General features: G+C 47.9%; 1 protein-coding gene across 1 annotated transcript in view; it reads right to left on the bottom strand.

Moving 5' to 3' along the window:
• Positions 1 to 1,217: 1,217 nt before the first annotated feature.
• Positions 1,218 to 24,501, bottom strand: part of SLC9A3 (solute carrier family 9 member A3) — a 92,606-nt gene continuing 69,322 nt past the window's right edge. Inside the window, exons 8-16 of the mRNA XM_060247741.1 lie at positions 20,869 to 20,958; positions 17,329 to 17,399; positions 13,670 to 13,799; positions 11,736 to 11,851; positions 9,536 to 9,665; positions 5,895 to 6,071; positions 3,391 to 3,448; positions 2,531 to 2,638; positions 1,218 to 1,465 (exon numbers count right to left, since the gene is read on the bottom strand). Coding sequence (XP_060103724.1) covers positions 1,218 to 1,465; positions 2,531 to 2,638; positions 3,391 to 3,448; positions 5,895 to 6,071; positions 9,536 to 9,665; positions 11,736 to 11,851; positions 13,670 to 13,799; positions 17,329 to 17,399; positions 20,869 to 20,958 — 1,128 coding nt within the window. The remainder of the gene's footprint in view (positions 1,466 to 2,530; positions 2,639 to 3,390; positions 3,449 to 5,894; positions 6,072 to 9,535; positions 9,666 to 11,735; positions 11,852 to 13,669; positions 13,800 to 17,328; positions 17,400 to 20,868; positions 20,959 to 24,501) is intronic.

Raw genomic sequence — 24,501 nt, 5'->3', positions numbered from 1 at the left:
CACATGTGGGCGCTGTGCTCACGTCTTTAGTTTGTTAAATTTTAAAATACATAACATAAATGTATGTACTTTTTTAAAAAAATCAGTCAAATCATTAATCATCAACAAGCGGCCATTCACTGGGAGAAATGCAAACCAACTGGCATGCCTCTGGGAGAAACCACAGCTTCAGAAATCAATTCTGACCTCACAGTGCTGAACCAACATTTCAAAAGGCTCACACGTCTTCCCAACAACCCACGACAATTCACCAACATCCCTCAGCCTTTTTGTACATCGATCTCAAGAAATGCAAATGAAAAGGAAAGTTTGCTTAAGAGGAAGGAAGAGAAGGAGCAGAAGCCAGAAAACAAAAAGCTTCCCAAGAAAAGAGAAAGGAGACAGAAGAGGTATAAGTTCAGCTGTGTTCAGTAGGAGCTTCTCTGGAGGAAGTGGTCTATTCTGCCCTGGTGCTGAAGAAAACCAGATCCAGCTCTCTCGCTGTACAGGGTGGATTTGTTTATCAGAAGTTTCTAAAAGGAAAGTCTTCTGGAGTAAGAAAACACTGATGTGTCAAGTGAAATAAAATTATCATTTGCTCATAGATGGACAAGAGCCCTGTGGTGCAGAGTGTTAAAGCTGCAATACTGCAGTCCTAAGCTCTGCTCATGACCTGAGTTCGATCCTTGGTGGAAGATGGGTTTTCAGGTAGCCGGCTCGAGGTTGACTCAGCCTTCCATCCATCCAAGGTTAATAAAATGAGGACCCAGCTTGCTGGGCGGAAAGCGTAGATGACTGGGGAAGGCAATGGCAAACCACCCTGTAAAAAGTCTGCCGTGAAAATGTTGTGAAAGCAATGTCACCCCAGAGTCGGAAACGACTGGTGCTTGCACGGGGGACCTTTCCTTTCCATAGATGGACACACTTTTAAAGATCTATGTTTCTCTTGGGTTTGGAATACAAAGGATGAAGTTAGTGCCAGAAGCAACTAAAGAGATTAAAAGCAGAAGGACATAGAGTCGAGAGATGTCAGTTTCCAGGGAATTTGAGAAATCAAAGGAAGTTGGTCAGTGAAGAAGATCTGGCCCTCTAAGGGTGGCCCGGGCTCATGCTGAATGTATAAAGAACAAATTTGGCTTCCAGGCGCAGAAGTAAGAAGAGGAAAGATAAGAGCAGCAGATTGACCAGAGACCGCAAAGAGAGATGGAAAAGTGGAGACGACTAGCAAGTTGGAAGTATTACATGTGCGTTGAATCTGAGGGGAAGGCCCGGGACCGTTCTTCAGGGATGTCAACTTGCAAAAAGGAGTCTACGGATCTATTGCTCAGCCGGATGGGGGCCAGGCGCTGGAAGTTGTTGGGAGAGTAGGGGATCTGTTCTTGGGCCCGCGGGGACGGCACCACCATCTCTTCGAAGAACAGCCACGGTGGAAACCTCAGGGTGGCGGTTTGTTCGACATCGGCTGAAAACACTGGGTTATCAATGCCTATAAAAAGTCCATGAGTGACAAGTTCAGTGCTTGAATAAACAGCAGCGTTTCTGGGTGGTCAGCAATGCCATCGGCGTGCAACAGTTGCCAGGGAGAACAAGGCCAGGGCCGCTGACAAATCTGGCTCATTTGGAAGTCGAGGAGGCTCAGGTACTGAATCTAAGTTGTAATATGAAGCGATTTTAGACCAGGACAGATTGCATCTCTGTCTAGCTTAGTTCAGCCCCAAGTGCTTTTTTTAACAGCAGATGCCATGGATGGAACCTGGACCTTCTGGACGAAAAGATGCTTTCCTGCTGAGCTGTGGGCCCTCCCATAATGGTGCCTTCAGGTTACAAGAAAGGACAAATAAAGACAGTTTTTAGCTTTGCTAACTGGGGATTATCTCATTAAAAATGAGAGCTTCCTCGAACTATGTAGGATAGGAAAGTATACCTCAAGAATACGTCTCATGCCGACTTCTGTTCGAAGAATTAAGAACAGATGTCCTACTTATATCGATGCAGGTTCTTTTGACAAAGCATCCATCCAGATTTTTAATTGGCATCTTATGGCATTGTCTATTTATAATCAGACCATTTCTGTAAATTGCCCCCCCTCTTTGTAGCACAAAAGCACTTTTCGCCCTTCTAGTGACAGAGTCAAAGATGAATGCAGAAAACTACAATCTCTTCATTTCATCATGAGATCCAAATCTTGGCCCCTTGGGAAAACCAAACAACAATTTTTATGGCAGCCCTGGAAACTACTAACGTTCATGCCCTTAATTCTGTTCCTAGGGTTTCAGCCATGAGACTGAAAATGCATTTGATTTCAAATAGGGAAAATGCATAAGATTTTAATCTATGCATTTTTTGTTTGCTTGTTTCAGTGGCCATGATTAAATTCTAAACCACCACCCAATTTTAATCCAAACATGAACTGACACAGTGCCTTGATCGTACACAAGGACCAACATCGCCCATTCATTTCCATGCCTGTGAGCCGCCCTGAGCCCGCCTTTGGCGGGGGAGGGCGGGATATAAGAATAAATTTATTATTTATTATTATTATTATTATTACCACTGATATCTGTGAGATTCTGCCTCGTGACATTAGCAAGGAAATCCATGGCTCTCCCTGTGTGGAGATTATCATAATTATTCTCTTCCGCTTCCGAGACGTCAGTGTCTGAAAGAAAGAGAGAAAAGTTGAGATTCCCCACAAAACGGTGTGACGAGAGCCACGTTTCTTTGACAAGTGATCCAAATCAACTTTAAAGTTGCTGGCATGGTCACTACCCTGAGTGCCATGCAGATCAAGAGGATAGTGAAATAAGACAATGATTGGCATCTTGTCATGTCCCTGTGACAGAAGTCCTTTAGGAAACAGGGGTCATTTTGTAGAAAAAGAGGTGCTGGAGTTCATTAGCAGAACGTCTGCATGTGTCACACACACCACATCACACCCCGACATCACTGGAAGATACACTCAATTATATCAGCTCAGCATCTACCTTAAAATGCTTCTTGAATTATAACTTTCATAATCAAACCTTACTCCCATCATGCTTTTAAAATGACTTTCTCCTATGTGGCCATAGTGGCAGGATGAAGATTTCCATCGGTCTGCTTTATATGTTTTGGTTATTTCCCCATGTTTTGTGGGGGGAAATATTAGAAAGTTTGTCAGATCTTAAAGTTTAGCCAAATTCTCACGGGGGTGGGGGGTTGAACGATGGCGCCCAGAAGCAAGTATTTGCAGGGGAGGGGTAAGAAAGAAAGAGCACAATCAAATTTAAGGGTTCCGGAGCTCTGCTCCTGTGAGCTCCTGCCCAAAACGAGGCCTGGGTAACAGAATCAAGGCATCTGTAAACATCAGTCATTTTTGTACCCTTCAAAAAAGTACACTTAGCTCTTACTAACTGAACAATGCATTTTTACCTTTTTCCTTTGTGGGTTCTGCATACAGATTTCCATTTGGTATGAGGTTACTGATTTTCTGAAAGAAACCAAACGACATGCAAACGTCTGTTTCGGTGCACAGAATGCAAAAGCAGAGCAGGGGAGGGACGGTGGCTCAGTGGTAGAGCATCTGCTTGGGAAGCAGAAGGTCCCAGGTTCAATCCCCGGCATCTCCAAAAAAGGGTCCAGGCAAACAGGTGTGAAAAACCTCAGCTTGAGACCCTGGAGAGCCGCTGCCAGTCTGAGAAGACAATACTGACTTTGATGGACCAAAGGTCTGATTCGGTATAAGGCAGCTTCATATATGTTCATATATGTTCATATAAGACTTGAAGGCATGTCTCTTAGCAGGTCCGCATACTCTGGGATGAAGCAGAACGTGGCTTCTGCACACCACACCTTGTGAGGCTTGCATTGCATCTTCTTTCTAAAATATCTGCCTCAGAAAAAGGTAGCGGTTAAGTGTGCAGACTCTTATCTGGGAGAACCAGGTTTGATTCCCCACTCCTCCCCTTGCACCTGCTGGAATGGCCTTGGGTCAGCCATAGCTTTTGCAGGAGTTGTCCTTGAAAGGGCAGCTTCTGGGAGAGCTCTCTCAGCCCCACCTACCTCACAGGGTGTCTGTTGTAGGGGGAGGGGGAGGTAAAGGAGATTGTGACCACTCTGAGATTCAGAGTATAGGGCGGGATATAAATCCAATATCTTCTTCTATATAAAAGACCCCATTGGAGGAACAGGGCTGCCCCCTCCTGCTCTGGCAATAGGAGCAAATTCACGTTTCCCCGTTCACTGCTGCGCAGACCACAAGAGGGCACCACCCTCTTTCCTGTCATGGCTCGGGAACTGAGACAGGAAGTGGAGAAAGACATCCCACAGCAGTGATTCTTACCCACAGGGCTTCTTTTGTAGCAGGAACTCCTTTGCATAGGGCCGGCCCTAGATTCTCTGGCACCCTACGCAAGGTTAACTGCTAGCACTCCCCCCCCTACTGATAACATCACCCAATCACATGGGGGCAGTCAATTTGGTATCCCCAGAAGGCTGGCACCCTAGGAGATTGCCTAGTTCACCTAGTGACCTGATGTAGCCAATCCTCCCTGATGCAGCCAATCCTCCTGGAGCTTACAGGGCTTTTCTTTCAGGGACTACTGTAAGCCCTTGGAGGATTGGCTACATCGGGAGAGGAGTGTAGCCAAATACGCAAAGGAGTTCCTGCTACAAAAAAAGCCCCGCTTAGCCATCAATGCTGCCTACGGGTCAGAAGGTAGTCAACGCTACAACAAATGATTCCAAGTCTGCCTCCTCAGTAGCCAGTTCCACAGAGTTGAATGGAGCCTCTTCCCAGGTAAGGGAGCACAGACTGCACAGTAGCTATCGAGAGTTGGCACGGTGCGGCGTACAGAGAACTGGACTAGGATCTTTGGAGACCTGGGTTTGAATCCCCGTTTGTACCCTGGAAGCCTGCCCAGAGATCTTGGGCCCATCACAGACTCTCAGCCTGGCCTCCCTCACAGGGGTGTTGTGAGAGCATGGGGGAGAGCAGAAAGCTGTTCTAAGCTGGGGAGAAAAAGCAAAAGATAACTAAGTAGTTTTAAAATATATATATATATCTTGCCCTCCCCCACTTTACCCTCACTGCGGCCCTGTGAGCTGTATGCGAAACACGCCTCAAAGTAGGTTGCAGCCCCATCAAGATTAATGTAGGTCCCCAGTCTCAGGGTTAGAGCAGGAGCTCAGGGGTTTTCCCTCCTTTTCAGGAACTCCAGGAAAAAAGAGTAACATTTCCAGGTAAAGAACCACAAGCCGGGAGAGGGAATGAAGCGACATTCAGAAGTTTCAGCACCCCCCTTTCCCAGGACATTTCTCTGCTCTCAGCACCCTTTGCTCTTCCTCTGAAAGAGAGCTATCATGTATTTCTCAAATAAGTGGGAAGGGAGGCTGCAACACGACACCAGAGAAGGAGGGGGTGGAACCAGGCAGCCCTTTCCTCCCTGCTATGGTTGCCAGCCTCCAGGTGGGGGCCTGGAGATCTCCCAGAATCGCAACTGATCTCCAGATGACAGCTCCCTTGGAGAAAATGGCCGCTTTGGTTTGGATGGTGGAGTCTATGGCCAGGGCTGTAGCCAGTTCTGCTGGAGCTTACAGGGCTCTTAGTGCAGGGCCTACTGTAAGCTCCAGGAGGATTGGCTACATTAGCGGGGTGTAGCCTAATATGCAAAGGAGTGCAAAAAAAGCACTGTCTACAGCATTATACCCTGCCTCTCCCAAGTCCCACCCTTCCCAGGGTCTACCTCCCAAACTCCAGGAATTTCCCAACCCAGAGTTGGCAACCCTACTCTCCGGTCTCAGGTATCCTGTTTGAGCTTCTAAACTCCACCCCACCAGAGCCACAGAAAACCTGGGAAGCCTACTATGGGCAGAGAGAGACACTCTCGATTTGCCAATGCTAGTTAGCGAAGCCATTATGAAAGTTTTGATCTTACTCTTTTCTGGGCTCGGTCTCTCTTATAGAGTTTGTTAATCTTCTTGGTGTAGTTGAGGCCAAGCTTGGTGCTCTTGAAGGACTCCAGGCGTTTCCTCATGGTCCGCTGGAAGATCTCCTTGTTCTGCTTTCCCTCTTCGTCGGCAGTGATTTCATGGCGACTGTACAGATGCTTACGCTGCAGCCGGAGAGAAAAGAAGGCAGGAGGCCCTGATAAAGACGCCTGGCCGCAAACGGTGGTTCTTGACGGAATGCTAACGACACTGCCTGGGAGAGTTGGGGTTATTTAGGAAGTCCAGACGTGTCCATAGTTGATTTCCCTTCACAAAATAAAAAGCAGATCCCCTCCCCATTTGATTGCAAAAAAGGAGGGGAAATTCCTGTCTGTATCGTCTGTAAATACGTGTTAGGTTCTGAAATTAATATAAAAGCAAATCCAAAAGAAAACAGCTAGAGGTGTTTTGCAGCCTCTGTTTCAGAACAGCTTGTTCAACAGTGCAAAGGACAAGTGGGCACAGGAAGTGTGCATGATGCGTTTCCTCTTCCCCCCACCACTTTAGGGGTCTCCAGGATGAGGATCCAGGTTCCAGCCTCACACTTGGGACAGACACACAACGTCTTGCCTTGGAAACGCGCACCTTTCCAGTTCAGATGGACTTGCACACTTTAGATCAGGGGTCCCCAACCACCGGGCCATGGACTGGTACCGGTCCGTGGCCTGCTAGCAAGGCAGAGTGAGGTAGGTCAGCCCTGGACCAAAGAGGCAGCACGGCCTCACTGCAAGGCTGTCTCCCCTTGCAGGGTCCCAGGCCTACCCCTCATACCCCTCAGGAGAGCCAGTTTGGTGTAGTGGTGAAGTGTGCGGACTCTTAAATGGGAGAACCGGGTTTGATTCCCCACTCCTTCACTTGCACTTGCTGGAATGAGTCAGCCATAGCTCTGGCAGAGGTTGTCCTCGAAAGGGTAGCTGTTGTGAGAGCCCTCTCAGCCCCATCCACCTCACAGGGTGTCTATTGTGGAGGGGAGAAGATAAAGGAGATTGTGAGCCACTCTGAGATTCGGAGCGGAGGGCGGGATGTGAATCCAATGTCTTCATCTTCTTCTTCATTTATAGACCTCCACCGATCAGCGGGGGTCTTTAAATGGGAGGGGGGAGACAGAAACAGCTCCAGTCTCCCCCCCATTTAAAGACCCACATGGGGGGCATGAATGTGGCGTGGGCGGGGGGGGGGGTGTCCTGGGGTGGCCAAACCCCCAGTGCTGCCACCCCCCCACTGGTCCATGGAAAAACTGTCTTCCACAAAACCAGTTCCTGGTGCCAAAAAGTTTGGGGGCCACTGCTTTAGACCAGTCTTGGTGGTGCAGTAGACTTTGGTCTTCAAGGCAACAGATTATTAGAGGCGGCTTGGCCTCCCCTGCTAAGCTTCTGAGATCTGATGGGATGGGGTTAGCCTGGGCCATCCTGGTCAGGGGAGATCACCCACTGCGGCTTTCAAAACTCAGGACTGGATTCAAAATATGAGTGTAAGGAAAATACTGTTCTGGAAAATACTTGGGGGGAAAGACAGTGGAGTTATAGGTATGTGCCCTGATCTAGAAGAAGAAGACGACTGCAGATTTATACCACACCCTTCTCTCTGAATCAGAGTCTCAGAGCGGCTTACAATCTCCTATATCTTCCCCCTGCCACAACAGACACCCTGTGAGGTGGGTGGGGCTGAGAGAGCGCTCAGAGAAGCTGCCCTTTCAAGGACAGCTCTGCGAGAGCTATGGCTAACCCAAGGCCATTCCAGCAGGTGCAAGTGAAGGAGTGGGGAATCGAACCCGGGTAAGAGTCCGCGCACTTCACTTCATTTTATCTTATTGCCTCTGCGTGTGGTTTGGGAGCTGCACGGAAGCAGAGAGAAGGGTGCTCCAAAGAGTGATGGTGAGAGCACAGAAGATTTGTGGATGTTCTCTCCCCTCATTGGTGGATCTGTATGATATGGGATGTAGAAGGAAGATACAAATGATCTTAAGGGACCCTTCACATCCGGGCCACTTGCTATTTGAGATTTAACCGTCAGGTAGGCGATATAGAGTGTTGAAGGCAAAGACAAATAGATTCAAGGGCAGCTTCTATCCAAGTGCCGTGGTTAAGCTAAATGCAGGGTTATGAATGGTTATGTGTTTTTAGATGCATTTAAATGTTCTATGTATATGTCCTTTTGTGGGTGTTGATGTGTTGGTATGTTTGTGGAAGAGCACCTCATTTTGTTGCTCTCATTTTCTTTTTTGAGAACAATGACAATAAATTTATCTATCTATCTATCTATCTATCTATCTATCTATCTATCTATCTATCTATCTATCTATCTATCTATCTATCTATCTATCTATCTATCTATCTATCTATCACTACACCAAACTGGCTCTCAGAAAGCCCCTGAGAGCCCAATCCTACCAAATCTTAGAAGCTAAGCAGGGTAGGGCCCGTTTTATACTTGGGGAGGAGAGGAGACCACCAAGGAAGTCCAGGGTCACCATGCAGAGGCAGGCAATGGCCCACCACCTCTGTTCATCTCTTGCCCTGACCTGGAGGGCCCAGCGTAGCCCGATCTCATCAGATCTGGGAAGCTCAGCAGGGTCAGCCCCGGTGAGTCCTTGGATGGGAGATCGCCAAGGAAGGCCAGGGTCGCTCTGCAGAGGCAGGCAATGGAAGAACCACCTCTGAATGTCTCTTGCCTTGAAAACCCCTACGAGGTCCTCCTGCAAAAGAACAGTGCTCCGGGGTGGCCTTTTAAAAGCAGAGAATGGAGCAAAGAAGACGTGGGATTCACTGCCACAGGAAGTGGTGGCAGCTGCAAGCACAGACAGCCTCAAGAGGGGATTGGATCAACATCTGGAGCAGAGGTCCATCAGTGGCTCTTAGCCACAGCTTATCAGTGGAACTCCCCGTCTGGGGCAAGAGATGCTCTGTATTCTTAATGCTTGGGGGGCAACAGTGGTAGGGCTTCTGGAGTTCTGGCCCTGCTGGTAGACCTCCTGATGGCACTTGAGTTTTGGCCACTTTGTGGCACAGAATCATAGAGTTGGAAGGGACCCTCCAGGGTCATCTAGTCCAACCCCCTGCACAATGCAGGAAACTCACAAACACCCCCCCCCCCCCCTAAATTCACAGGATCTTCATTGCTGTCAGATGGCCATCTAGCCTCTGTTGAAAAACCTCCAAGGCAGGAGAGCCCACCACCTCTCGAGGAAGCCTGTTCCACTGAGGAACTGCTCTAACGGTCAGGAAGTTCTTCCTAATATTGAGCCAGAAACACTTTTGATTTAATTTCAACGCATTGGTTCTGGTCCTACCTTCCGGGGCCACAGAAAACAATTCCACACCCTCCTCTATAAGACAGAGTGTTGGACTGGATGGGCCACTCGCCTGATCCATTGTGGCTTCTCTTATTTAATGTTCTGAAGGTCACCTTTGGATCCAAACCAATGTCAACAGTGCCCGTTACTGTGGGCAGCAGGGATTCATGTGAGAGGAGAATCCACTTCTGAATCCAGACTGGTTTTAATGGTTCTCCCTGAACATCCAAAAACGGTACTGTTAGATTCCTTGGGGTTCCGGCTTTAAGGCGAACATCTGATGGGGTTTGCTCTTACCTCTTGCCGGGGCTTGTAGAGATACTGGTGAAGAGTGTGGTGGGTGAACATGTCCTCTGTGTCTCGGATGCTTTTCCTTCTCTGCTCTAGTGCTTGCATATCAAGACAGACAGAACTGGTGGTGTCCCTCCTAAGCAAAAAAAAACCCCAAACAAGCACAAAGATATGAAACTTTTTCTGGTGGGGCTGAAGTTTCTGTTCTTCTCATCCAACAAGGTCAGCCTCATAAAACAAACGTTTGAGAGCCGCAGGAAGGAAGGAAGGAAGGAAGGAAGGAAGGAAGGAAGGAAGGAAGGAAGGAAGGAAGGAAGGAAGGAAGGAAGGAAGGAAGGAAGGAAGGAAGGAAGGAAGGAATCAAACAACCCATCCTCCAATCCAGAAGCGGATTTAGCTGGCAACAAGCAATCTCTCAGAGGAAACTAACCAATGACACGTGAAGAGCTGCTAACAGGGTTATTCTGATGCATTTAGTAAAGTCATTTACAGTTCGCCTTTCTCACTGGGACTCAAGGCAGATGATACAGTGTTAATTCAAGGACAATGGACAGGGTGGGTCATCCGAGGAGCAGCACAATGGGATCTGGATTACAGAGATCCCAAAAGCAAATGGAAATCTCAAGTAGAGCAGAAACCAAAACAGGAGCTTTTCCACACAATCCATGAAGTGGGGTAGAAACTAGGCCAGAGTCTTTTGACCAATGCAACGTCCTGCCCATTGCATTATAGTACAGCAGGGCTTTTTTTGTAGCACAAACTCCTTTGCATCTTAGGCCACACACCCCGATGTAGCCAATCCTCCAAGAGCTTACAGGGCTGTTAGTCCAGGGCGTACTGTAAGCTCCAGGAGGACTGGCTACAACAGGGGGTGTGGCCTAATATGCAAAGGAGTTCCTGCTACAAAAAAAGCCCTGCAAAACAGTCCTATTTACTTGCACTACAAACCCTCCTGAACAATTCTGTTTTGCACAGGGTGAGCATTGGCTTACCTCTTTGGACTTATGGTGCAGTTCGAACATGGTTTAGCATCCCCAAAATGCCATTCTCTTTATCGGGATCACAGAGGTGGAATAAAACTAAGGTGTATTTATACTGGAATGTGCCCACAGAAAACTAGCACATTAGAAGGAAGAAACTAGAGCCTTCTTCCTTGATGGGCTAGCTTTGGATGAGTGGATTTTAAAAATATTTACAGAGCTTTTTTGTAGGAAAAACCCAGCAGGAACTCATCTGCATATTAGGCCACACACTTCATGCCGAGCCAGCCGGAACTGCTTTCCTGTGCGTTCCTGCTCCCAAAAGGCCTTAAATACATGCAGGGCTCTTTTCTGGAGAAAAAGCCCAACAGGGACTCATTTGCATATTAGGCCACACCCCCTGATGCCAAGACAGCCGGGACTGTGTTCCTGGGCGTTCCTGCTCAAAAAAAGCCCTGAATAAATATATATATACACACACACACAGCTGGAGCCCTCTGCTCACGACCTGAGTTTGATCCCAGAGGAAGCTGGTTCAGGTAGCCAGCTCGAGGTTGACTCAGCCTTCCATCCTTCCGAGGTCGGACAAATGAGTACGCAGCTTGCTGGGAGGAAAGTGTAGATGACTGGGGAAGGCAATGGCAAACCACCCTGTAAAAAGTCTGCTGTGAAAACATGGTGAAAGCAACGTCACCCCAGATTCGGAAACGACCGGTGCTTGCACAGGGGACTATCTTTACCTTTATATACACACACACACACAGAGGGGGTTGTTTTTGTGTGTGTGTGTGTGTGTGTTTTAGCAGGAACACAGTTCCGGCTGTCTTGGCACCAGGGGGTGTGGCCTAATATGCAAATGAGTTCCTGTCAGGCTTTTCCTTTAAAAAAAGTCGTGTGTGTGTGTATATATATATATATATATATATATATATATATATATATATATATATATATATATATATATATATATATATATGATGGAGAGTTCACCTATGCAGTCCTGAATCTGCAGTCAAACTGATACAGTTCAGGAAGTTCTGGAGAGGTCGACATAAGGAGTATGACTGAGATCACCAGGAGGTAGAAGTGCTTGCCCCACATACCACCCTGGAGGGAGAGATGAGGTTTGAGGAAGGAAACTTCCCACCTTCAAGTGCCTCCTGTGATTCTTTGTGGGCATCCAGCCTATCTGATTGTACTCATACAAAACTTTCTGATCCACTTACAGGAACTGGGAGACGGGGGGCTCTCCGTTCATATGATTGATAATGCTGAAATCCACATTGGCTGTGTTGTCGATGCTTGGAGATCGGATGAATGCCAAAGAGCCTCTTCGTTCTCCCTGGAAAAGGGAAAGCAATATATTGGAATGCAGGCTTTCAACGAGGTTTTTCACACAAAAAGATAACCACTTTGCATAGAAAGGAGTGGAGTTTCAAACTGATGCCACAGGACAAAGGGGACAAGGTAATTTTGGTCTCCTGTTTTTTTGTGCCAGCTTGACTTCGTGGTGGCAGAAAGTGCAGCCAGGTTGTAGCAACCCCTTTGGGGTCTTCCAGGCAAGAGAGGAACAGAAGTCATTGGCCATTGCCTGCCTCTGCAGAGCAACCCTGGACTTCCTTCGTGGTCTCCCCTCCAGGTATTAACCAGGGACACTGCTTAGTTTCTGAAATCTGATAAGATGGGGCTAGCCTGGGCTGATATCCTGGTTAGACAGTGAGGGGAAAAGAAAGTGCACATTTTAATTTTAAAAATATATATATTTATGTATCAAATTTACATATCTCTCCCTCTCCACCAAACAGGACTTGGGGCAGATAACAGCATACAAAAACACACCTGATTTTGAATGCCTTTTGCAAGAAGTTAAGTCTTCTGTGGTCTGCTTTTTAAAATGCCATGAAAATTTCTCATTTTCCTTTCAGAGAAAACAGGACATGCTTGGATTTTTGGGGGGGATAGGATTTCACCTTCTACCCACCTCTGCTACTGCCTATGCCACGCTATGTGGTTATGTGCTCATCCATACTGTGGTTTATTTGCCTCCTAATCCAGGTGGCTTATACTGATGCATGCTGTTTGTGTAAAAAGACTCAATTGGTATCAGAGACACTGAACCCTTGTTTGGCCAGAAAGAGCCATGTCTGCATTCATGACTTTAAGATGGAAAGCACTCTGTGTGTTCCCAGAGACTTGGCTTCTCCGCAAGGTAAAGAAGACGACCATAGATTTATACTTGCCCTTCTCTCTGAATCAGAGTCTCAGAGCGGCTTACAATCTCCTTCTTCCCCCACAACAGACACACCCTTTGACGTAGGCGGGGCTGAAAGAGCTCTCCCAGAAGCTGCCCTTTCAAGGACAGCTCTGCTAGAGCTATGGCTGACCCAAGACCATTCCAGCAGCTGCAAGTGAAGGAGTGGGGAATCAAACCCGGTTCTCCCAGATAAGAGTCCGCGCACTTAACCACTACACCAAGAAGAATATTTATGGTTTTATCTGTTTTATCTGTTTTAAATGTTTATTCTCTTATATGTTTAAATATTGCTTAATTTTATGCTGGATCTATTGTTGGAAGCCGCCCTGAGCCACCCGTGGGAAGGGCGGGATATAAATTCTAAATAAATAAAATAAATAAATAAAATAAAAGAAGAAAAAGAAGACGACGGTAAATTTATACCCTGCCCTTCTCTCTGAATCAGTCAGGGTGGCTTACAATCTCCTTTATCTTCCTCCCCCACAACAGTTACCCTGTGAGGTGGGTGGGGCTGAGAGAGCTCTCCCAGAAGCTGCCCTTTCAAGGACAGCTCTGCCAGAGCTCTGGCTGACCCAAGACCACTCCAGTAGGTGCAAGTGGAGGAGTGGGGAATCAAACCCGGTTCTCCCAGATAAGAGTCTGCACACTTAACCACTACACCAAACTGGCTATCATTAGCAGGTAGGCAGAGGCTGAGCTCTCTCACTTAAGTCAATGGGATAAAAAGGGCTTAATTTTAAAAGAGCAGAAAGGTGGGATACAAATTTTGTTAATAAAACAAAATAAATGTGGTTAGATCATGTTCTGTTAGAAACTGAACTGACACATTACTAGTTTAGCACAGCAAAAGCACAAATCTAAACAGAGCAGCTATCAGGTTTCGACCGGAATTATTTTTAGCATTACCTCAGCCACGTAGCTAATCGCGTCTTTCAAGTTGAGCTCCCGGAAAACTTTAAGGATTTGATCTCTTGTTTTCTGAGCAGACTGTCTCATCAGTACTTTGCTGAGGTATTTCCTATCGAAGTAGCTCCATCTGATGAGTTGAACAAACAAAATGTAGAGCAGGTATGAGATAACTGGACGTGGGTAGTTTTATTTGGGTAACCAAAGTTGGAGCACCACTCCAGTCGTTTCCAACTCTGGGGTGACGCTGCTTTCACAACATTTTCACGGCAGACTTTTTACGGGGTGGTTTGCCATTGCCTTCCCCAGCCATCTACGCTTTCCCCCCAGCAAGCTGGGGACTCATTTTACCGACCTCAGGGGGATGGAAGGCTGAGTCAACCTCGAGCCGGCTACCTGAAAACCCAGCTTCCGCCAGGGATCGAACTCAGGTCATGAGCAGAGCTTAGGACTGCAGTGCTGCAGCTTTAACACTCTGCGCCATGGAGCTCTTATTGTGGCCCTAAATCAGCTGACAAAAATGTTGTCAACAGAGTCAACAGCACATAAAAGAACAGATATACCTACAATACAAATTCATATCATCAATCTAACTTCCATGATACTCGCAGTTATTAAAAAAAGTTTTAACCAAATGGTTTCATAAAACAGGCCAAAGCACAGAAGTGGTTTCATTGGAATGATCTGACAGGAAACGGGACAGTTTATCTTAAAAGTGGTTTCATTGGAATGATCTGACAGGAAACGGGACAGTTTATCTGATAAAAACATAAGAGAAGCCATGTTGGATCAGGCCAGTGGCCCATCCAATCCAACACTCTGTGTCACACAGTGGTCAAAATAAAACAGGTGCCATCAGGAGGTCCACCAGTGGAGTCAGGACAATAGAAGCCCCCCCACTGTGCCCCCTGTTCTGCAAGCACCAAGAATACAGAGCATCCCTGCCCCAGACAGGGAGTTCCAACAATTCGCTGTTGCTAATAGCCACTGATGGGACCTCTGCTCTAGATGTTGATCCATATGTTATCTGCCTGAAAAAACTGATAAGACAGGAGGGAGCTTAAAAAAAAATAACACAAAGAATGAATGATGGATAAGGGCATAGTCAAAGAAAATGTCTTCTGCTAGGTCAAACTACAGGCTCCTGCTGCCTCAGGAGTCTCTCAGACTGCCCTTCAGTCAGTCACATATTATACTGGTGGGAACTAATTCTCCAAACATGCAGGCCCCTGATCTGGATGCGGATCATGGCATGGGGGGGGGGGGCGGGAAACAAAAGCTGCACAGGCCCTGATAGAATATGGGGGTGGGGAGCTGAATCATATATTGAGTGTCCCTTTCAGAATTACGCTCACTCCTAAGGCCTTTCACTTGTCCTGTGGTATAACTCACAAGGAAGGAGTGAGAAGAAACTGGAAATTTTTCACACAGGGACACAACGTGAAACTGATTCCCTAAACTAGGCCAACAGAGAATCTTGTGTTCAATTTTACAATATGGAGAGATATCATTGAACAGGGTAAAATGATCACACATTTTAAAAAAAATGGCAGAATAACTAAGATAGGGCAGAGTCCTCTATGTGATCTGGCGTTTGGAGCAAGGGTCTTTCAGACTTTTTTTACCTCACAGCCAACTCACGTGTAACAACGTCCTCATGATGCCTCATGTGACTGCTTGACAGACATGGGCTGGGAGTTCAGAATTTAATTCCCAGAAGCCCATGGGCCTGATTTGGATTGGAACTGCAGACTGGGACTAAGCGCTTATGTCTTTCTTACCACATGATTTCCCCCAACCTGAAATACCCAAAGGGAGCTATTTATCCCCACTGGAAAACTTGAATGTAGGCATCAGTATATGTTTGTTTCCTCAGTACCCCAGTGGCCCTTCCTCAGAGCTGAATCAGGTCAGGAAGATATCACGGGGTCAGCCTCCATCTCCTCTTATGCCTCGGCTGCAATCTGAATCAGACCTTAGAAATCTTGCCTGAGCATCAAACTCCAGGGGCGTATCTAACTGACAGGAGTCATGGTTAGGGTTACCAACTCGGGGTTGGGAAATTTCTGGAGATTTGGGAAAGTAGAAGAAGAAGAAGATATTGGATTTATATCCCGCCCTCCACTCCAAAGAGTCTCAGAGCGGCTCACAATCTCCTTTCCCTTCCTCCCCCACAACAGACACTCTGTGAGGTGGGTGGGGCTGGAGAGGGCTCTCACAGCAGCTGCCCTTTCAAGGACAACCTCTGCCAGAGCTATGGCTGACCCAAGGCCATTCCAGCAGCTGCAAGTGGAGGAGTGGGGAATCAAACCCGGTTCTCCCAGATAAGAGTCCACACACTTAACCACTACACCAAACTGGCTCTCAGGGAATTCCAGCTCCCTGTAAAGTCTGGAGAGTGCAATGGGATACAGTGCCATGGAGTCCACCTTCCAAAACAGCTGTTTTCTCCAGGGGAACTGATCCGTAGTCTGGGGATGGGTTGGAATTCTGGGCAACCACCAGGCTCCACCTGGAGTTTGGTAACACTATGGTGCAGCTGCTTGGGGAACACAAGGACTTCACAGAAGGCCAACTGGCCCTCAGGGAATTCCAGCTCCCTGGATACATTCATCCGTTGCTCAGCTTCAGAATGTGCTGCGAATGAACTTTCAGGATCCCTCAGCTTCCCACATCCTCTCCCTCACATTAAGCCTGAAGAGGGACTGGGGCTGACAGTGGGAAATGATGGCTGTACCGTTCCTGTGCAGGACAGAGGCACAGAGACATCCTTTGAGCCTTCTGACTAGTGGCAAAACCCAGTCCTGCAGACAGGTGGCAGCACTGGGGACCCAGCTTGGCTTGGCGAAGGGAGATTCCTCCTTACCTTAGACCAGAGGTGGCCGAACTGTGGCTTGGGAGCCACAGGTGGCTCTTTCACACATATTGTGTGACTCTTGAAGCCCCCAAAACCCTGTTGACCAGCTTGGAGAAGGCATTTGTCTCTTTAAGTCCCTTCTCCAAGCCAAGCCAGCAAGCGGCTTGGAGAATTCATTTAAAGTTGCTTTCTTTCCACCTCTATCTCCTCCTTCCCTCCCCCATCTCTTTTCTTTCCTTCCTTCCTTGCAGCTCTCAAACTTCTGACATTTGTGTCTTGTGGCTCTCAAACATCTTATGTTTGTTCTATGTGGTTCTTATGTTAAGTAAGTTTGGCCATCCCCGCCTTAGACTTAGCTTATGGCCAACGATGATATCTGAGGGGCCACGAAACATTTGCAGAGGGCATGGTCTACCACAATAGCCCTTCACATTCTTGTGTAAAGGACTATGTCTCAGAAGAAGAGAATGGTGGTTTAGCTTTTAATTACCCTCCCAAGTTTGCCTTTCCAAGAGGAGTGAGAATGCCAACAGCAGAGCTTACGGCTAAGGAATTAGATATGCAAAAGTCTGGGTTGTTTCTAGCCGAGACAGTTAATGCAGAGACTTCAAAGGAGTGAGAAGAATCCCAACAATTCCAGGATTTGATAAGCTCGGTGATCTCTGACTGGTCGAGATAAACCTGTTTGGCCGACTTGGGACATTCTGTTGACCCCAGTCAGCCTGATTGTTCTCCTAGTTACCCTTTTCCATTGACTTCCAACTCTTCCACTCCATTAAGATAACCCCCCATCCCCACTTACTTGTCTCTCATGTAGTGGTGTCCTATTTGACCAGATATATCTTCAATAGCTGAAAGAATGTGGTCAAAGGCCTACAGAAACAAAAGAAGGTGAAATCAACCTCGGCTGCGTAACTGGAAGCACTACAGTATAAATGCAGACAGGAGTCAAGCCCAGACAATGTACACAGCTCAGGGATAAAGCAATAAACACGGTGAGTCCCTTTTGGTTTCAGCAGTATGGATAGGGTTGCTACCACAATGGATCTCCAGATGACCAAGACCAGTTCTCCTGGAGAAAATGGCTGGTTTGGAGGGAGGACTCTATGGCATTGCATCTGGTTGAGGTTCCTTTCCTTCCCAGGCTCCACCCCCAGAATCCCACGGTCTTTCCCAACCCGGAGCTGGCAACCCTAGGTATGGGGAGACCTGAATTTGGCCTTACAACTTGTGACCTTGCCCTCTCCAAGTGCAGAAAGCAGGGAGTGTTTTTAAGAGGGTGCCTCTCAGGACTGCAGCATAACCAGAACAACCCCTGTGGGTTGTGTCTCCCCTCCAGTGGTATCGAGCTTTGATGGAATATCATACGGAGAGGGGAGATGGTGAGGAGGGCATGCAGAGACAATCAGATGGCCATAAATTAATGAGGAAGCCCAGGGGTGGAATTCTAGAAAGAGCTCCATTGCATATTAGGCCACACACCCCTGATGTGGCCAAACCTCCAAGAGCTTACAAGGCTCTTTTTTGTAAGCTCTTGGAGGATTGGCTACATTAGGGGTGTGTGGCCTAATAGGCAATGGAGCTCCTGCTAGAATTTCACCCCTGAGTTAGCCTCTGAGGGTTGAGATTTGTCTCTGGGACTAGCTAAAAGAGCCAGGCAGCAGATGAGGTGAAAGATCTCAGACCCTGGAGAGCCACTGCTGGTCTCATAAGAACGTGAGAGAAGCCATGTTGGATCAGGCCAGTGGACCATCCAGTCCAACACTCTGTGTCACAGAAGAACATAAGAGAAGCCATGTTGGATCAGGCCAATGGCCCATCCAGTCCAACACTCTGTGTCACATAAGAACATAAGAGAAGCCATGTTGGATCAGGCCAATGGCCCATCCAGTCCAACACTCTGTGTCACATAAGAACATAAGAGAAGCCATGTTGGATCAGGCCAATGGCCCATCCAGTCCAACACTCTGTGTCACATAAGAACATAAGAGAAGCCATGTTGGATCAGGCCAATGGCCCATCCAGTCCAACACTCTGTGTCACACAGTGGCCAAAAAAATTATATATATATACACACACACACACATATATACACACTGTGGCTAATAGCCACTGATGGACCTCTGCTCCATATTTTTATCTAACCCCCTCTTGAAGCTGTCTATGCTTGTAGCCGCCACCACCTCCTGTGGCAGTGAATTCCACATGTTAATCACCCTTTGGGTGAAGAAGTACTTCCTTTTATCCGTTTTAACCTGACTGCTGAGCAATTTCATTGAATGCCCACGAGTTCTTGTATTGTAAGGGAGAAAAGTACTTCTTTCTCTACTTTCTCCATCCCATGCATAACCTTGTAAACCTCTATCATGTCACCTCGCAGTCGACGTTTCTCCAAGCTAAAGAGCTAAAGAGTCTCAGTAGACATTACTGCCCCCAATGGACCAACTGCAGGGCTTTTTTTGTAGCAGGATCTTCTTTGCATATTAGGTCACACCCCTCTGATGTAGCCAATCCTCCAAGAGCTTACAGTAGGTCCTGTAAGAAGAGTCCCATAAGCTTGGAGGATTGGCTACATCAGGGAGGGTGTAGCCCAATATGCAAAGGAGTTCCTGCTACAAAAAAAGCTCTGACCGAGGGTCTAATTCAGTACAAGGCAGCTTCTTGTATACAGATTTCCTTCAAAAGCACAGAATCAGAGTCTAACTCAAATCCTCTCAGGATCAATCTTCATTAACAGCAAAGACAACACAGCTTCTCATCTATAGTCTCTTGGCTTGATCTTTCCCTTTCAGAGTTGCCAGCTCTGTGTGGGGAAATACCTGGAGATTGGAGGGGGGTGGGGTAGAACTTGGGGAGTTGGGGGATGGGAAGGACATCAGCAGGGTACAATGCCATAAAGCCTGCCCTCCAAAGCAGCCATTTCTTCCGAGGAAACTCATTTCTATTGACCGGAGATCAACTGTAGTAGGAGATCTCTAGCCCCTCTTCCCTCCCCTGGAGACTGGCAACCATATGTATCATATACATTTTTCAGCACTAATATAAATGTCATGACTTTTAGACAAGTTAGGTCACGTTTCCCTGGAAAGTTACGCAGCAGATGCAAGGTAAGGGTTTTTTTGAAGTCCACAGGGGGCCAGTTCAGTTCAGGACAAACACCCACAACTCACTGATACAGTCCCTGTGGAAATGAATGGGTGCTATTGTGTTAATTTCAGGGCTTCTTTTTTTGTAGCAGGAACTCCTTTGCATATAAGGCCACACCCCCTGATGTAGCCAATCCTCCTGGACTTTACAGTAGGCCCTGTAAACTCTCAGAGGATTGGCTACATCAGGGGGGAGTGGCCTAAGATGCAAAGGAGTTCCTGCTACAAAAAAGCCCTGGTTAAATTTTGTCCATCACCACAGACCTGAACAGGATAACTTCCTGGCAGATGAGCTCTGAGGGTGCATTTTTACACCGTTCCACTCTTTTCATGAAAATGTAATGAACAGAGCAGGCTAATGAATATTTTCAGTGGAGGGAACTGTAGCTGTCAACAAATTAGCACAACTTCATGTCTGGTGAGAAGCTTCTGATATTTCCATATGAACCTAGAATCCAGTGACAAAGCGCTGTCTCTTAGCGCACAGGAAGTCCCGAGTTCAGATCCTGAGCATCTCTGCAGACAGCATGGTAAAGCTTCTGCCTGGAGATCTCCTGGTAGTATAACTGATCTCCAGACAACAAAGGTCATTCCTCCTGGGGCGAACGGCTGCTTTGGAGGGTGGGCTCGATGGGATCGTACCCCACTGAGGTCCCTCCCCTCCCCTGGTTCCCAGGCCCAGTGTGTGGTGTTCTGTCGCCCGAGGCAGAACCCCAACGTGTGCCCCCCCAGGACGTCCCCTTCCAGTATGGCAGGCGCTGGAGAGGGGAAGCCCCATTTTTTCTTGGCTTTAAGGGGTCGGGGGAACTTGCAGCGCTGGCCGAGTTTGGCGGGCTCTGCAGAGGGGAAACCTGTTTTTTTTCTTGGCTTTAAGGGGTCGGGGGATTTCCGAAAAAACACTGGTCAGTTTCCCTCCGCAGTGCTAGCCGAGTGCCGCAGGTGCTGCAGAGGGGAAGCGAGTCCGGGGCTCGGGGACGGCGGCGTGAGCAAGGAGGGGGCACCCGACCCCCGCCCCTGCTGGGAGCTGGCGCCCTAGGCATTGCCTAGTTTGCCTACTCCGACGCACCGGGCCTGTTCCACCCCCTCCCAAATCTCCAGGGACTTCCCAACGCAAAGTTGTCAGCCCTAACTGCTTGGCCGTGTTAACTTTCCTCCCATTAGTGCCCCCCCCCCCTTCTCTGCCTGACCCAGCTTACCCTTCCGTGGAGCTTCTCGTTCAGTTTGGGCTCTCTGTGCTCGCTCTTCTTCACCTTCAGCCACTGCACCAAAGGCTTGATGGTCAAACCCTGCGGGGAGGGGGGGAATGAAAATGTTATTCCGGCTTCAGCGGAAAGGAAATTTAAAAGAGGAGACTGCCTACTTATTCTGATCGTTGATGCCCTGCAGCAAGTCCAAGTGCGGCTCTCTGTTCACAGACCCATTGAGGGCATGCATGCTTCTCTGCCTCTCAAACTCTGAAGACGTCCATTGTACTCCTCCTCTTCACATAAACTGGACCATGGAGAAGAGGCTGCACTCGGGGAATGCAGCAGGAGAGACTGGTGAGGAGGTCGCAGGGTTTTCCAAGCAAGAGACATTCAGAGGTGGCCTGCCATAACCTGCCTCTACAGAGCAGCCCTAGACTTCCTTGGAGCTTGTTATGTATTCGCTGCGTTAAATATTTGCTGTGTTCTCTATTGCATCTCACGGGGTTCTCATTGCCTGCGCTTGAGGCAGGCACTCCTCGCAAACCAGGATCCTGAAGCCTGGAAGAACTGGCCAATCAGGATGCTAGGCACTGAATGACTTGTCACGAAGAGATGCAAATGAAGGATTCTGGAGCGAGCCGATAGGAGTAACTGTTGCCTCTGGGGGATGTGGTTAACCATGGCTAGATTGTATAGAGTTGCAGTTTTGCCTGGGTTGTTTGTGACTGTTTCTTCTTGCCATAAAGTGTTCTTGGCTGATTCAGAGCTGGCTGAACTCACTGCATTTCAGAGGTCTCCCATCCAAAGTGCTAACCAGAGCCAATGCTACTTAGCTTCCAAGAACTTACGAGACAGGGCTAGCCGGGCCCACCCAGGTCAAGGGCTATGTGTATAAAATGCCAATCAAGTCGCTGCTGACTTAGAACAACCCTGGAGGGTTTTCAAGGCAAGAGACGTTGAGAGGTGCTTTGCCATTGCCTGCTTCTGCGTAGCAGCCCTGGGCTTCCTTGGAGGTCTCCCATCCAAGTCCTCACCTGGCAGAAATCTCAGGCCCACGTGCAGTTCACTCTCTCCAGCTGAGCTAGTTGTATTTGTTCAGGGCTGCTTCTTTTTTTTTGTAGCAGGAACTCCTTTGCATATTAGGCCACACACCCCCTGACGTAGCCAATCCTTTAAGAGCTTAGAGGGCCTCCTGCAAGCTCCAGGAGGATTGGCTACATCAGGGGTGTGTGGCTTAATATGCAAAGGAGCTCCTGCAACAAAAAAAAGCCCAGCACTAGTTCATACTACACCACCGTCTCTTGTGCAACTCTCTTAACGTCCTATCCACTCCACAACAGTAATGGCCTCGCATGCTCATTCCCCTCCCTCCCTGTCCCAACTGTTACTGCCAGGCCACCTCCCACACTACCCAGAGCCAGATTAACAACTAGGCCAAGTAGGGGCTCCATGCTGGCTCCCCCCTCCCCGTTTCCCCCCTGCTTGCAGCCCTCCCTGTCTGCACACGCGGCCAGCAACTGAGCTGCTCTTCGCCCGACTTGCCTGGTGCGGCTGCTGCTGGCATCATCGCCAAGTTTGCCTCTCTCTGCCTCTCCCCCGCAGCTTAGTAAAAAGGGCTTTTGAGAAGGGGCCTGCAGTCTGCAGGGGGGAGGGGCGTAGTTGGTGGGGTAGGTGCTCAGACTCTGAGATAATATGCATGGGCTCCCCCAAGATTTCAACTGCCCAGGGGCCTCCACGGGGTTTAATCCGGCACTGACACTACCCTTCACATGCCTGGAAAGCGCGTGGGGACATCTCCGAGCTAGGGCAGCTTGAGCTTAATAGCATTGACCGGAGGTGTAACTATATCACAAACTCTCATGAAGTTTCTGCATTTCAGACGTAACTTCAAGAGAGCTGCGGTTGCAATCCCAAGGTACCAGCCTGCTTGGATAAAGAGGGAAAAAACCCACAAAACCTGACCCAAAGCATTCTAGCCAGTGTTCCTTCTCAGCTGAGTTAGTGTGAGCTAGCTCACCGTTTTTTAGCCTCTGGCTCACACATTTTTGTCTTTGCTCAGGAAAAATGGTCCCAGAGCACAATCATTTATGCAGCAGCTCACAACGTTAATGCCAGTAGCTCACAAAGTAGAATTTTTTGCTCCTAAAACTCCACTGCTTAGAGAGGGTCTGAAGCACCTACAGGTGAACTGTACACATCACTCCGTTATGAAGCCCAGCATCTACTAGAAATCATGTCCAGAAATGCAGACTGCACCGTTGTGGTACCAGACCCGTTTGAATCATTCACTGATTTAGAAAAATTGTGCACCGCCTCTCCAGACCCGCATGAGAAAGCTTAATGAACCACAAATGTCATTTTCAAACCTCCTAACAGTTCAGCAGAATCTATGACAGGGGTCTCTAAGGTGGTGTCTGTGGTTACCGGGGCACTCTCTGAACCCTTTAGTGATGTTGTTAGAAAGTGGGTGGCATGAAGTCAGATCCGATTAGCTGGGCAGATTAAGAACATAAGAGAAGCCATGTTGGATCAGACCAATGGCCCATCCAGTCCAACACTCTGTGTCACACAGTGACAAAAAATTTTATATATACACACACACTGTGGCTAATAGCCACTGATGGACCTCTGCTCCATATTTTTATCTAACCCCCTCTTGAAGCTGGCTATGCTTGTGGCCGCCACCACCTCCTGTGGCAGTGAATTCCACATGTTAATCACCCTTTGGGTGAAGAAGTACTTCCTTTTATCCGTTCTAACCTGGCTGCTCAGCAATTTCATCGAATGCCCACGAGTTCTTGTATTGTGAGAAAGGGAGAAAAGTACTTCTTTCTCTACTTTCTCCATCCCATGCATTATCTTGTAAACCTCTATCATGTCACCCCGCAGTCGACGTTTCTCCAAGCTAAAGAGCCCCAAGCGTTTCAACCTTTCTTCATAGGGAAAGTGCTCCAGCCCTTTAATCATTCTAGCTGCCCTTTTCTGCACTTTCTCCAATGCTATAATATCCTTTTTGAGGTGCGGCGACTGCACAGAGTACTCCAAATGAGACTGCACCATCGATTTATACAGGGGCATTATGATTTATACAGGGGCAATAATTAAAATTATTCTCTCTTTCTCCTCTTTTAAAAATTGCCTCTCCCCTTTCCCCCTGCGCTTGGGCCTCTTCAGTGCGTGTGGTTCCGCTTTCTGCAGCACCCCTTTTGTGGTTTTCTCTCCTCCCCTCCCCATGGCAGCCATGCTGGGGCTGCACCCACTGCCCAACATCCGAATTCCAGAGGTGCCTTTGGCCTCCAAAAGGTCGGGGAGGCTCACGGCCTGACAAATGGTTTCAAATTCCCAGCAACTGCAGAGCTTCTGTCTGGCCCTGCACTGATAAAAGCCGCTATAGGAAAATCAGGGCTTTTCCCTCACTCCATCTACTATGCAAGGTAACCACTGTCCAGCTATTAAGCCAGAAAGAAGTGATCTAAACGCATCCTTCCCCTTCACATTTATCAGTGGTGTAAAGATTTTTGAATGGAAAAATAATATTTGCTTTTGCAAGTGCAAGAGAGGACTTGCCTTGGTTTGATGGCTTCCTCATGAAATATTAACTCGAAATCTATTAATGCACTAAGGTTGGCCGCGGAGGGGTTT

The sequence above is a fragment of the Heteronotia binoei genome, chromosome 10, assembly GCF_032191835.1.
Source record: "Heteronotia binoei isolate CCM8104 ecotype False Entrance Well chromosome 10, APGP_CSIRO_Hbin_v1, whole genome shotgun sequence".
Classification (NCBI taxonomy): domain Eukaryota; kingdom Metazoa; phylum Chordata; class Lepidosauria; order Squamata; family Gekkonidae; genus Heteronotia; species Heteronotia binoei.
Note: the sequence above shows the minus strand (reverse complement) of the source record. Positions and strands in the feature narration are given on the sequence as shown.